At 36.5% G+C, this 13,560-nt stretch overlaps 1 protein-coding gene across 1 annotated transcript in view; it reads right to left on the reverse strand.

Annotated features, from left to right (window-relative positions):
• Positions 1-386: 386 nt before the first annotated feature.
• NUCKS1 (nuclear casein kinase and cyclin dependent kinase substrate 1) overlaps positions 387-13,560 on the reverse strand; it is a 28,871-nt gene continuing 15,697 nt past the window's right edge. The window contains exons 2-7 of the mRNA XM_065938255.1: positions 12,110-12,159; positions 10,334-10,439; positions 7,366-7,421; positions 4,888-5,040; positions 3,917-4,066; positions 387-2,656 (exon numbers count right to left, since the gene is read on the reverse strand). Of these exons, the coding sequence (XP_065794327.1) occupies positions 2,457-2,656; positions 3,917-4,066; positions 4,888-5,040; positions 7,366-7,421; positions 10,334-10,439; positions 12,110-12,159 (715 nt within the window). The 3' untranslated portion in view covers positions 387-2,456. The remainder of the gene's footprint in view (positions 2,657-3,916; positions 4,067-4,887; positions 5,041-7,365; positions 7,422-10,333; positions 10,440-12,109; positions 12,160-13,560) is intronic.

Here is a 13,560-nt window from a genome sequence, read left to right on the forward strand (position 1 = left end):
AAATACTAAGGCTAAAGTTTTAAAAGACCCTTCCCCCTAGTCTTCGCGAGGAAAGCACACGTTACTGGGAATGTTAAGACTTAAAGTTACAAACCCCTAAAAACAGAAGTGCATGGTGGAAACACTGATAGGTTTTTAAAAAACATGTGAACACAAACCTTCTTGTTAAAATACCTGAACAAACCAATAAAGCAAACAGAATAATCTTTAACACCTCATTACAAAGTTCACAACTGTAAAGTCAACCATCATGAAAGATAATAGTCCAATTGCTACTTATGTTCAAGTTTTACATATTTGGCTGAGTACTAAAATCTCCAAATTCCTTCTTTAATCCCCACAGTGCAACAGTGAAATGACTCTCTGCCACCGGTGCTTTCTTTAAAAAAAAAAAAAAAAAAAAAAATCAGAGTAAGGATATTCCTTACAGTGTCTTAAAAATATTCCTTAAATAACCTTTTTTCCGTGAACATCTGTAGGAAAGCCAGGTTGTTTGAGAGAAAAACATGCTATAACAGTAGATAGAAAGAAAACTGCATTAGTAAATACTGAGGAAGCAAATCTAGATACAAAGGCAGATGTTAAATTTCACTAATTTTTCAATTTATTAGCACACTGTGTCCTGTGCTAGGTTGCTTCAGTCCTGTCCGACTCTTTGTGACCCTATAGACCATAGCCCGCCAGGCTCCTCCGTCCATGGGATTCTCCAGGCAAAAATACTGGAGTGGGTTGCCATGCCCTTCTCCAGGGGATCTTCCCAACCCAGGAATCGAACCCGTATCTCTGGCGTCTCCTGCATAGTAGGCAGTTTCTTTACCCACTTAGCCACCTGGGAAGCCCATTAGCACACTAAGACCCCCTCCTAAACCTTGTTCCCATTAGCTCATGGTATCAGAATGTGGAGAAGCAAGCCTACAGATCTGTCCCCCGACTACCTTCATAAGGCATGTAACTGGCCTGTTACCCACTGCACACAGGCCTCCTGAACGCATGGCTTCTCCAGCTCTGCACAGCCCCGTAAACTGCGGCTGTAAATGTCATGCGGTCAGCAAGGGCACCGGTATAGAGACAAACGCTAACTGAGCAGTGTCGGAGCAGCATGTCGCATGCTCCCATCAAGTACAGGATTAGAAGTGAAGCACAGAACCAGGAGAAACCATGCTCTGGAGCAGGGCGGTGGGCGCTGCGAGCGGGCTATGCAGGAGTGCCCTGTGCACTAGCAGGAAGCCAAGAGAGGCGCTCCACACGTTTCTACCAAGAGATGAGAAGGACGGGTCTGACAGGAAAACTCTCTATCCCTCAACAAAAGCAGAGCATGGTTCATGGACTCTGAGTGCACATTTATGGTGCAGAAGAATTTCAACTCTCTGTTTTCATAAAGCAAAAATCTCAAGTCTTTGTGATTGAGTTTCACATTAACTGGCACTTTATTTTGCTTAAAACCTAAACATTGTCAGTTTGAGAAGAAATCCATTGTGATATATAGATATCCCCATTTTAATCTTAGGGTTTTTTCTTTTGATCCTTGGTAAAATTTTTTATCCAAGAAACAGAATAGATACATATATATATTTAAAAACATGAACCGTTAGAGAATGAAATAGGAAATCAAGAAAGATTTAAGTTTTGGCGGCCCTTGCTTTTTTTAAGTTCTTTAAAGACTGTAGCTGAATAAAAGGATCACTGGCTCCGAGTCTCCTAGAGATAACAAGTGATGAGACTAAAACCAAGCAAACCTATATCCTCAAACAGGGTCAGGAAACCTCAATTCCCTGCCTTGCCCCACAGTAAAAAACATGAATACCTTTAGTAGCAGTTCAGAATTCATCTCTCTCTCCTACCTGCCCCATCAGTGGAAGTTTAACATCATGATTTTTTAGACATCTGTATTTTTGTATATAGAATATAAACTTGTATTAGATGACAATTGATTTTTTTTAAAATTCAGGTAGAGAAAGAAGCAATAACTTTTAACTAAAACCTTCTACATTTTTTGATTACTGTTCAACTTGCCACCATTTAGCAAAAAGCAAAATTTTCATAGCGTTTACCTTAAATCTTATTGCTTTACAACTGTGGCATACCCTCCATTGAAAATAAAAAGATGAAGCAGTCAATCCAGTGATTAATTTAACATGGCTTTCATTGGGGAAAGGGGAAGGGGGCGGAAAGAGGGGGTCATGACGAAGAGACCAATAGACAAAAAGGTAAATTAAACATACAATGCTTTTCTTTAAAAAAAAAAAAAAAGAAGAAAAAGAAGAAGAAAAGAAGAAAATGTTATTTTCAACAAAAGGGAAAAAAAGCATTGAAAGCCCATGAGTCAAGCCATAGCCAAAACCATATTCTATCTTAAGTAGCTTTTCTCCCCCCCCCCGTTTTTTTTTCTTTTTTCCTTTTTTTCTCTTTTTTTTTTTGCTTTTTAAATAAAATCTCTCCCCAGACCATCATCACTTTTAATCTTCCCCAGACTGGGCTTCCTCTTCAGACCCTTCATCCCCGGATTTCTCAGGCGGGGGACTTGAAGACGTTTTCTTCTCCAGAGGGCTTTCTGGTTCCTCATCTTCTTCTTTGGGAGAAGGAGTCTTTTCCTTTGATGCCTTTGAAGCTGTGGGGCGACCCACTTTCCCCTTGCCTTTCACAGGACTTGGTGTCACTGAAAGAAGAAAAATACAAACTTGGGGAAGGGAAGAAACGTCTAACGTTTTTAACAAAAATCAGCTACAGAACAATCTGTAAGAAAAAAAATCTTAAAGACGACACCCCGACTTACTGAAAATGAAGGTGGGTACTTGGTTTTTAAACACTTTCAGCCAACATTACTATGTTAACAGTAATGTTTGTAAATAAAGAAACTAAATAATATCCTTGGTGGCTTGTAAAACTGTAAGTTGTTTATGTTCGAAACTTGAGTGAAGAAGAGGGGATGCAACTTAACGGATTAGAAAGCCATCAAATACCTGTTTTTTTTACATTTTTTGGCCATGCTTTATGTGGGGTCTTCGTTCCCTCACAAGGGATCGAACTGGTGCCCACTGCACTGGAAGCTCTGAGTCTTAACCACTGGAGGGTCAGGGTAGTCCCCATCAAGTAACTTTTAATACTTCCATCATTACCAAACAGTAAGACATGATGAATAAAAGTTCTATTTGCCAGAATAAGAAGGAAATGGCAACCACTCCAGTATTCTTGCCTGGAGAATCCCATGGATGGAGGAGCCTGGTGGGCTACAGTCCATGGGATTGCAAAGAGTCAGACACAACTGAGCAACTTCACTTTCACTTTGCCAGAATAAAAAAAAAAAAAGCAAATCCAGCTTTCTGATTTAATGACAAACTAGCTTCACCCAGAAGAATATCTGACAGAAACCACAAGGGCCCAAAGAAAATGAGCCTATGCTGTCAAGAGTGATTTCATTCTTTGTACAAATCAGAACACTTCAATGTATTACTGTAGGTGTATATTTTCACAACTTTAAGTCTTTAGTAGCTGCTGGGATTGTGATATCAGTGGGAAAAAAGGCAGTTAATAGCTCAGCTGCTGCTGCTAAGTCACTTCAGTCATGTCCGACTCTATGTGACCCCACAGATGGCAGCCCGCCAGGCGCCTCCGTCCATGGGGTTTTCCAGGCAAGAGTACTGGAGTGGGGTGCCACTGCCTTCTCTGAATAGCTAAGTTGGTGCAGTGTGAATAGGTTATTCCCAAATCTTGCCTTCTGTACAGCACTAGTTGAAGAACAGGGTCAAGCCACCAAACTCCTAGAGGGGCTGGAGTCCTTAATAATAAATAAGTGATACTTCCAGGTACAGAAGACAGGATCATTTAGTTTTTGTTGTGTGACCACTATCAAGTCCTACTGAAGGATTTCTGTAGAGAACGTTTACTGGTGACTTAACCTGACTTCTGCAGAGCTCACCTGTGGCCTTTAGCCTGGGCTTCGGCATTTTCTTTTCTTTTCTCTCAGGCTTCGACTTCTTAACCATCTTTTTGTTTTTCTTTTTTGAACTGCCATAGTCACTATCATCATCATCTTCCACTAGGAAATCCTCATCACTGCCGGAATCTTCTGAGAGGAAAGAAGAATTTCAACGTCCAACTTAATGTATACATCCTTCCAAGTGAACAAAGGGAGAGAGTGCTAAGAATGGGAGATGGGATTTGGAAGTCAGACACTCTTGGGTTCTATTTGCAGCTGTACTACCAATTCAGTTGGAGCTGTCATTGGCCCCACCTGTAAAATGGTTTAACATGCCCATGAGGGTTACATGACTGACTTGTTTGAAGAGTAGGCAGAAAATAGGAAGAGATTAGGCTTAATGTGGATAAAAACTGAAGCCATCAAATAACTCTTGGTAGTTCTATATTTTCCATATAGTCCTGATAAAGACCAGGGAAATGAAAGCAAACTGATTTGGTGTCTTTGGCCCAACATTAAACAAAGTAAGAAACCTACATACAAAGCAAATATATATATAATTAATTAATCTGAGTAACCTGTGAAACATCTAAATTCTTTTAACACCTTTTTTGCAAGGAGAGGTCTATACCTTTCTCCACTAGGACAAAATACAGATCTTAATCACAGTACCCACCAGGTAACTGTTATTCTAACAATGGTTCATTCAGTATATGAGAATGAATGGTGTACTTAATCACTATTTGAGTATTTAATCAGTACTTGAGTATTTATTTGACGAACTTAATCAGATAATAATCATGAGAATCTGAGTCTTTTAAAATATAAATAGATATAAAACAATCATCTCTAATAACACTGAGTATCTAATTTAAGGGGCTGATTTTAACACTGAGCATCCAAAACATTGCTGAAGTAAAACTGAGGTCACAAACTACAACCATGACCAAGATGCAAGGCACGTTACGCACTCTCCTGGAATGGCGTCTCATCCTCCTCTTCTTGCTCTTCTTCACTGCCCACATCTTCCATGAGCATCTCCCTCTGTTTAGAGGCTGCTTTAGAGGCTGCCTGCCGTTGCTGGCGCACATTTTTATGATCTTCTTTTTCATCTTCACTGTCCTCTGCAATATCAAAGTTATAATGCAATGATCAAAGAGTTATGGGCTTGACAGATGACTGGAAAAGGCAATGTAAGATATAAACTGCAGCTTTATTTCATTCAGAAAGGGAAAGTTCTATTCCTAAAAATGTCTACAAAATATGCAAAAAGAGAGGTAAAATTCAAAGAATGAACTTGAATAAGGCTATGCATGCATTATTATGGGCTTCCCTGATAGCTCAGTTGGTAAAGAATCTGCCTGCAATGCAGGAGACACCAGTTTGAGTCCTGAGTCGGGAAGATCTGCTCGAGAAAGGCTACCCACTCCAGTATTCTTGCCTGGAGAATTCCATGGACTGAGTCAGACAAAGAGTTGCAAACAGTCAGACATGACTGAGTGACTTTCACTTTCACCCACTATTACATATGAAATAACCTAGGCATGTAGTTTTAAGTAATAATAAAGCTGAATTTAGGTATGAACACATGCTTCAAACTTACATTATTGCTGTACCCTAAAATTCTCAATTACATTCAAACCTATCTACACAGTTTTTAGAAACTAAAGTTAGAAAAAATATTTTAAATAGTAGAACAGGGGATGACTGTTTTCTAATATATCCATTCTACAATACAAAACATACAGAACTAAAAATAATGCCAAACTACTATCCTTTTCAATGAATGAGGTGTGGCCATTTCAGTTTAGGGGAGACAGAGGGAAATCTTCAAAACACACATTTAGATCAATCAGATCTTAATACAATTTTATAATTAAAAAATTACTCTCATATACTACAGTTTATTAATTAAAGCCTTTTTAGCACACAGTTGTGTGCATAAATCTGACTTAAAGGGCAGGATGCCAGCCTACTGCCTCTAGACCAAGTTATATTTGTATTAGTTTCACCTACAGCCCTTCTCCTGTCAAGGTTTAGCTGTTACTCTTTTGGAAACACTAGAATCTTATTAAGCCTTGCTATGGTCAGTGTTCAAGTCATCACTTCCACTACCAAAAACTTCACCTGAAGACAACAGACACAAGAACAGAGCTGATTTTGGCAGACTCAAAACTAAACCCACTTGGTAGGAGGTATGCTTAACATTAGTAGAGAGTTATTCATCTTGAAGTGCTCAAATGCTTATAAACATGAGAGATTCAAATTAGGGTTTACAAGGTAAAGGAGTAAAAGTGTATGTTACATTATCACAACATTACTAGCTAGATAGTGCGAAAAGTTAATACAATTTCTTTTCAGACAATCATTTAGCCGACTTGAACAAGTGAAAGCGAAACAGCTCAGAGGAGTGCTCTCCTGGTGACTCAGTGGATCCATCTGCCAATACCGGGGACACAGGTTTGATCCCTGATCCGGGAAGATCCCACGTGCTGAAGAGCAACTGAGCCCCTGCACCACAACCCTTGAGCCTGAGCTCTAGAGTCCGGGAGCCGTAACTTCGGTCTGTGTGCCCTCGTACCCGCGCTTGGCAACAAGAGACGCCACAGCAATGGAAGCCGTGCAGAGATAGCGCGGCTCGCTGCATCCAGGGAAAAGCTTTCGCAGCATCGAAGACTGAGCCCAATCCATGATTAGGAAAAAACAGCTCAGTAGAGCGAATGCAGTGGAACTTTGCCTACCCTTCAAATCTTACCTAAACAGCATGGGGACATAGACCAAGACTAAAATGGATGGGAGCGAGATGGAACTCTCAATTCTTGAACAAGTTAAATTTTTAAAAATAAATACCAACCACAAATAATCAGGATTTAACATTTAATCTAGTCAGAGTCTCTTCAATTGATTCTTTTTAAGTTAAAACTCTTAAAAAAAGCTTTCTCTGTGGCTACTGTTTCAAAGGACCTCTTCACAGCTAAAAAGTCAAACTAAAACTAATCATTGTTTGCTTTTCAACCCAGTCATCACTTCCTGTATTTTATACCTTGATTTCACTTAGTATTATATATATTCTATATAGTTTGATATCTTTTATTTGTTCATGTAAGTGGTTCAATTTCGGTTATGCACAATTTCAATTATGCATGAGAATAATCTGTAAATGCTTTTAAAAAACAAAGCCCCAACATCCCACCTAGACCTACTGAATCAAGTCCTGGGATGGGATGGACATAAGTATTCTTAAAAAAAAAAAAAAACTTTCATAGGAAACTGTAATAAGTCACCAGGACTGAGAACCATTGTGAGCTGTTAGAAGATGGAAACACTTACTGTTTGTAATGTGGTATTTACCACAGAGCCTGGCATTATTATGAAACCATTTATTAAAATGTTCAATAAATAAATATATAAATAGAATTACAGCTACTACATTAAAAATTGTTTACTACCTGCTGAATGAGAATCATCCTTCTTAGTCTTCACATCTTTTTCTTCTGAGTCCTCACTATAAGAAAAAGGGGGCAAGTTTAAAAGTCTTAGATCAAAATCCAAGTGAACATAAATCTCTAGAAATCTGACTGGAGAAGAATACTAAAGAAAATCTCTGTTATACATAAAATAATTCAGCTGCTGAGGAGTGAAATTGCTTCCATCATTTCCCTAATACATAGAGATACTGGTGATTAAGAACAATTTTATCCACTTTTGGAAAATATTGCTTCCTTTGAAGACCCAAAAGAAAAAATGAAGGTATCTCAACACAGGCTAAAACTTTTCACCTATGCATAAGCCTTGGTTCACTAGAACATTTACTAAGAAAAAAACTTCATTGTCAGAGACAGAGTATGACTATAGTGAAAATAAACCATGTAATCTATCAACGGTGGTAAAGAAGGCAAATGAGTGGATAGCACCAAATATAAATGCAGTAAATACCCTTATGATTATTAAAGGAAACTGGAGTTATATAAATTAAAATATGCCTAAAAATTTATCTAAAGCAAAATGAAAATTAATTATATCCTATTATTGATATTTAGGAGTCCAGTATGCTGTACATCAGAAATCTGAATACACAGGCCTGCCTTACATCATGGAGAAAATAAAAGCGAGCTAAAGATCATTGCAGGGTAAAAGTTAAAGAGCTTCAAAGTTAAATGGAAAATTTTATCAAATAATTTTTTATGTCACAAAACTGAACATTTTATATCCTCACAAATTTTAACTTAGAAATCTGGTGTCTAGTGTTCTGTCTTTGTCATAAATTAATTAGCTGTATGATCTTAGGCAATTCACTTGGTACTCTTCAGTGCTAAAATTTTATGATTCCATGAGAAATTCTGACAAACAACAACAAAAATCATACATAAAATTGTCTTCATAGCCTTCTTTTTTTCAACAGCAGATTCTGTAAATCTTTTGGTAAGTATTCCCATAATCTAGATCACACTCAAATGACAAACTATTGAGCCCAAGATTTCTAAGCAAAGGAAAAAACCAAACACATTTCTTTACTAAGCAATCTGATCTAAATATATTGTAATTTTGAAAATTGTGACTGTTCTATCTAAATATTTTATGCAAAATAAGCATTTAATTCACAAGTCTATTACAATGATGAAGAATGAAATAATTTTCTCTATTTATCTTATTATTGAGTTTATAGAGGCCACTAATCCTTGAGCCCTTTTAAAGTGAAGTCAAGTAATAGCTAAACTTTTAAGTAAAGACCAACAGAAAAATCAACATAATACTGGTCTGAGGGAATAAACATATGAGATAATACAAATGGCAACAAAAACTGTATTTCAACCATTCTTGGACACATAGGAGTAATAAAACCAAATAACTGCAACAATGAAAGATGTAGTCTAGATATCAATTATATTGATGAGACATGATAACAGGCAATGAAGATGCTCATTCCTAGGGAAAATATAATAAAATAAATACAATAAAAGACAGTTCTAAGTTGGGTTGCTGTATGAAACTGGAGTATGGACTTCCCCGACGGTCCGGCGGTTAGGACCTTGCTTTCCAATGCATGGGGTGTGGAACTGATCCCTAGCCAGGGAGCTACGATCACACAAGCCTTGTGACCAAAAAACAACCAAAACATGAAACAGAAGCAATACTGTAACAAATTCAATAAAGACTTTAAAAATAGTCCACATTAAAAAAAAATTATTTGAAAAAACTGGATTAGAGAGATATATTAATGAAACTATGGAAGAGTTATCTTCCTACAGTAAAATTTTATCTTATTTTTTCCTCAAAATTTTTCCATATTTCTGAAATTCACCAGGAAAGAAAATATTAGAGGTTAGTGATTCAAGCAAACAGAAAATGCTAGGTGAATGTATTAAATTTAGCTTTCTGTGAATTCAGAATGAAAGACTTCTACTCAGGGCTTTATTATACTGATTTTAGTGCTTAAAAGTAAATATCTTAGAAGAACTAATGAGAATTATCATTTCATTTCTTTGAAATGCTCATACTTAATAGTATTGTTTGGAAGTGGTATAGTCTAACGGCAAAAAAAATGGATTTTGGAGTCCAATAGACATGGCTTTAAAACATGTTGGTTCATTTGCCGGTCCTTAGATAAATCACTGACTCCTCTGAGTTAATGTTACTTAGCCTAATAAAGGTTTTGTGAGCATTAAATGATAATGATTATAAATTAACACATAATAGATACTGGCACATAATAATCATAAATGGTAACTATTATCACCACCACCATCAGGAAGGTCTTGGTATAGTTATACTACCTTGAATTTGAGAGCTTACACGTATGCCTGTAAGAGCAGAGATAAAAGCTACAGTACCCTGGTCTTGTGAGGCAATTACAGTTAAAAATATAACTCATCTGAACTCATTTATAAAACGAAGGGAAAGGGAACAGCTCAAAATGATTAAATTATTTAAACAAAGTAGGATTGATTATATAAAACTCAGCAGGCAAAGGAACTTAAGATTCTATAAGCTTTAGTTATAATTCTGTCAGTGATTTGTGCCAGTGATTTTCTGAATAGGAAAGGTCACTTATTCTTTGCTCTTTCTACAATGAAAATGGCAATAGTAACTTTGGGCAACAAATCATCAGTACATACTTAAACAATCTTTCTGCCTTTGTTCAGAGGTTTGTGGTAGCAACAAAATCATTCCATCATTCCTGGAGTTTACTTGAGGCTCCAGGTTGAGTTTAAGCAAGCCTCCATGACCTTAAGGAGGCTAACCTCTAGAATCAAAGCACTGCATGCTTTGATAATATGAAATACACAAAACAACACTAAGTGAGCAATGGGCACTTTCCCAAAGTAACTGAAGATTCTACCAGTTTAGAGATCAGAGACTACCCTCATCTTACAGTGGTGGCAGTGTAAGTAGAAACAGATAGGTAAAATGCCTTACCTATCTTCCTGTGAATTCTTTCCAGATCGCCTCTTATTTTTAGCTTCCCGGGGAGATGATCGAATTTTCTTAGCTGGAGGGCCTGAATCTCTTCCATAATCTTCATCTAAACAGATTATGAAGATAAAATTTTATTTATGAAGGTAAAATTTTTCAAATTCAATGAACTGTATTATGATTTTTACCTATCAAAAATACCACAGTATTTACTGAGATAATTCTCTCAAGCTGTTGAAAAGCTAAGAAGGCAGAATTTCCTAAATAATTTTCTTTCATTACAAAAAAAAAATTCTTTTCCACTCTAGTTCCACCTTGACTCAATCATTTTTATTTTTGCCTATTGCTTTCTAGTCCTCATGTGTATACTTTAATATACTCACAGTCAAACATCTCTTATTTTATATTTTACTCTTTTAATTTGCTAAAGCTTTTTACATGTTTCCACATCTTTGTATTTATGTGGAAACTATTATAGTAACATGGTTTTATTATAAGCATTTTAGAATGTAAAGAACCCACAATTCTACAATCCTAATACAATTACTGTTATCAAGCAAATTACTTTTACGCTAAAGTATTATATATAGCACTCTGACACTTGAAGAAAACACCGTCAATTTAAAAAGTCCCATAAAACCTTGAAAGGTGACTATTTCCAAAACTGTTCACTATACCATTATATACAGTCGTAAGGATCTAGAAGAGTGTGAAGCTTCCAGCAATTATTAAATGGTTGAATAATTATAAATTATGGAATACCACACAACCAGTAACAAGCATAAACTTTTCGTAACACAAGAAAGCTAAGCAGGGGCAGTTGGGAAAGGCACAGAATCCAAAATTCTACAGAAAGATGTCAATTATATTTTTAAAAGGAAAAAATAAGACCAAAAGCCTTTAAAAACAAAAAGGTTACTTGACGGCTAAGGGACCTTGAATAACATTTCTGTCTCAGTTTTCTTATCTGTAAAATGGAAATAACAATACTTATAACCCCATTTTAACAGGACTGAGCTAAGGATTAAATGAGTAAACAAAAATATTTAGGAAGTATTTCCTCTGGGAAGTTGGGTTATGTTTTTTTTTTATTCTTCTTTATACACTGCTGCATTTCCTACATTTCCCCAAAGCATATAATATTATCTTTATAAAGTAACATTAGATTAAAAAAATAAAGAAGAACAGTAAACACATCTTGAAAATTAGAGTAAGGAGATATTCTAAAGAAACCTTTTATGGCTAAGATTTACGATACACTAGCCTCTCTACAGTTAGTTCACAAATCAAAGGTGTTACACAAAATACTCTCATCTTACTTCATCATGTAAAACACATCAGTTCAGTTCAGTCGCTCAGTCGTGTCCCACTCTGTGCGACTCCATGAATCGCAGCATGCCAGGCCTCCCTGTCCATCACCAACTCCCAGAGCAAAATACATACATGCTCCCTATTACAAGGTATGAGTTTTATTGTGATTATAGCAGGAGATATATTAACTAATAAACAATGTATCAGAATTATCGCACATTTAAACTTTGGACTCCAAAACTAGGTAAGAAAAAAAATTATTGAAGTGTTTATTATCAATGATTTACTAAGGAAAATTTAAAATCCATGCAGGTTCAACATTTGAGTGACACAGACTGATGTAATTTATATGTCAAAATAGTCTAAAAATTAAAAATTATTTCAAAAGAATTAAAAAAAGTGTAAATAAGCTGGGTATTCTTCCACTAATCAGTTCAATTTACTACTTACTGAAATCATAAAACTTACCAGCATCATCGGATTCCTGAAATTGTGAATAATCAACGACCTTCCTATTTCTGTAGAAAGAAAAGACTCTAATCAAGATCGTAAAAATATAGGACTTTTCTAAGATATTAGAACACACATTTCTATTTCATAAACAGAATTAGAACTAGCTCTCTGAAATTTATTTTTCAAAAAGCCCTCACCTCAGCCAAAAGAATGTCACATTGTGTTATAGGAAAGCGTAGCTTAAAACAAAAGTATTTCAAATGACAATTCTTATAATGCTCTTCTCAGGGATAGCTCCAATATTATCCTTTCCAACAAAACAACCTCCCAGGAGTACACAGAATGGCAAAATGAGCCATAGTACCATATATTCTTTATATACAGTCTGATATCATATGCACACAAACCAAAACTGTAAATGTTATTTTATTCACACATATTCCTGATAAATAAGGTTACTACTAATTTTTTCTCACGGCAAAGTGTCTTAGCTTTTAAATATAATACAGTTAATTATAATATACAAACTATGGAGACTGTTAAGCTTTACACAGAAGGGAATGGAAGAAACTGATTCATTCAAAAGCTATTCTTTGGGACTTACATGGTGGTCCAGTGGTTAAGACTCAGTGCTCCCGATGCAGGGAACTCAGGTTCATTCCTGGTCAGGGAACTAGATTCCATATGCTGCAGTTAAGATCCAGCACAGCCAAATATATATATAAAGATGCTCTTTATTAAAGAGCATTCTAGGGGCCGCACCTCACAGCTTGCAGATCTCAGTTCCCTTTCCATAGCAGTGACAGCCTGGATGGAATCCTACCCACTATACCACCAGGAAACTTCCCTAAAGAGCATTTATTAGAGAAACAAATTTATGTATCTACTTGGCTCAATGATTTTTAAGTCCTTTCAGTTTAGTCGCTCAGTCTTGTCTGACTCTTTGCGACTCCATGGACTACAGCAAGCCAGCCTTCCCTGTCTATCACCAACTCTCGGAGTTTGCTCAAACTCATATCCATTGAGTCAGTGATGCCATCCAACCATCTCATCCTCTGTCATCCCCTTCTCCTCCTGCCTTCAGTCTTTCCCAGCATCAGGGTCTTTTCCAACGAGTCAGCTCTTTGCATCAGGCGGCCAAAGTATTGGAGTTTCAGCTTCACCCTCAGTCCTTCCAATGAATATTCAGGACTGATTTCCTTTAGGATGGACTGGTTGGATCTCCTTTCAGTCCAAGGGACTCTCAAGAGTCTTCTCCAACACCACAGTTCAAAAGCATCAATTCTTCGGCGCTCAGCTTTAAGAACTTAAAAGTACTTTTAAAAGTATTTCTTCCTAGGTAAAGCATCTTTAATACCTCAAACAAATTTAATTCACATTTTTCTACTTCATATTCTAAACCTAGAAGTTTAAAATTTCTCCCTTAAGAGAGATATAAGAGCTTCCATGTTAGTATCCAAACAGCC

Source organism: Muntiacus reevesi, chromosome 5 (genome assembly GCF_963930625.1).
Source record: "Muntiacus reevesi chromosome 5, mMunRee1.1, whole genome shotgun sequence".
Lineage (NCBI taxonomy): Eukaryota > Metazoa > Chordata > Mammalia > Artiodactyla > Cervidae > Muntiacus > Muntiacus reevesi.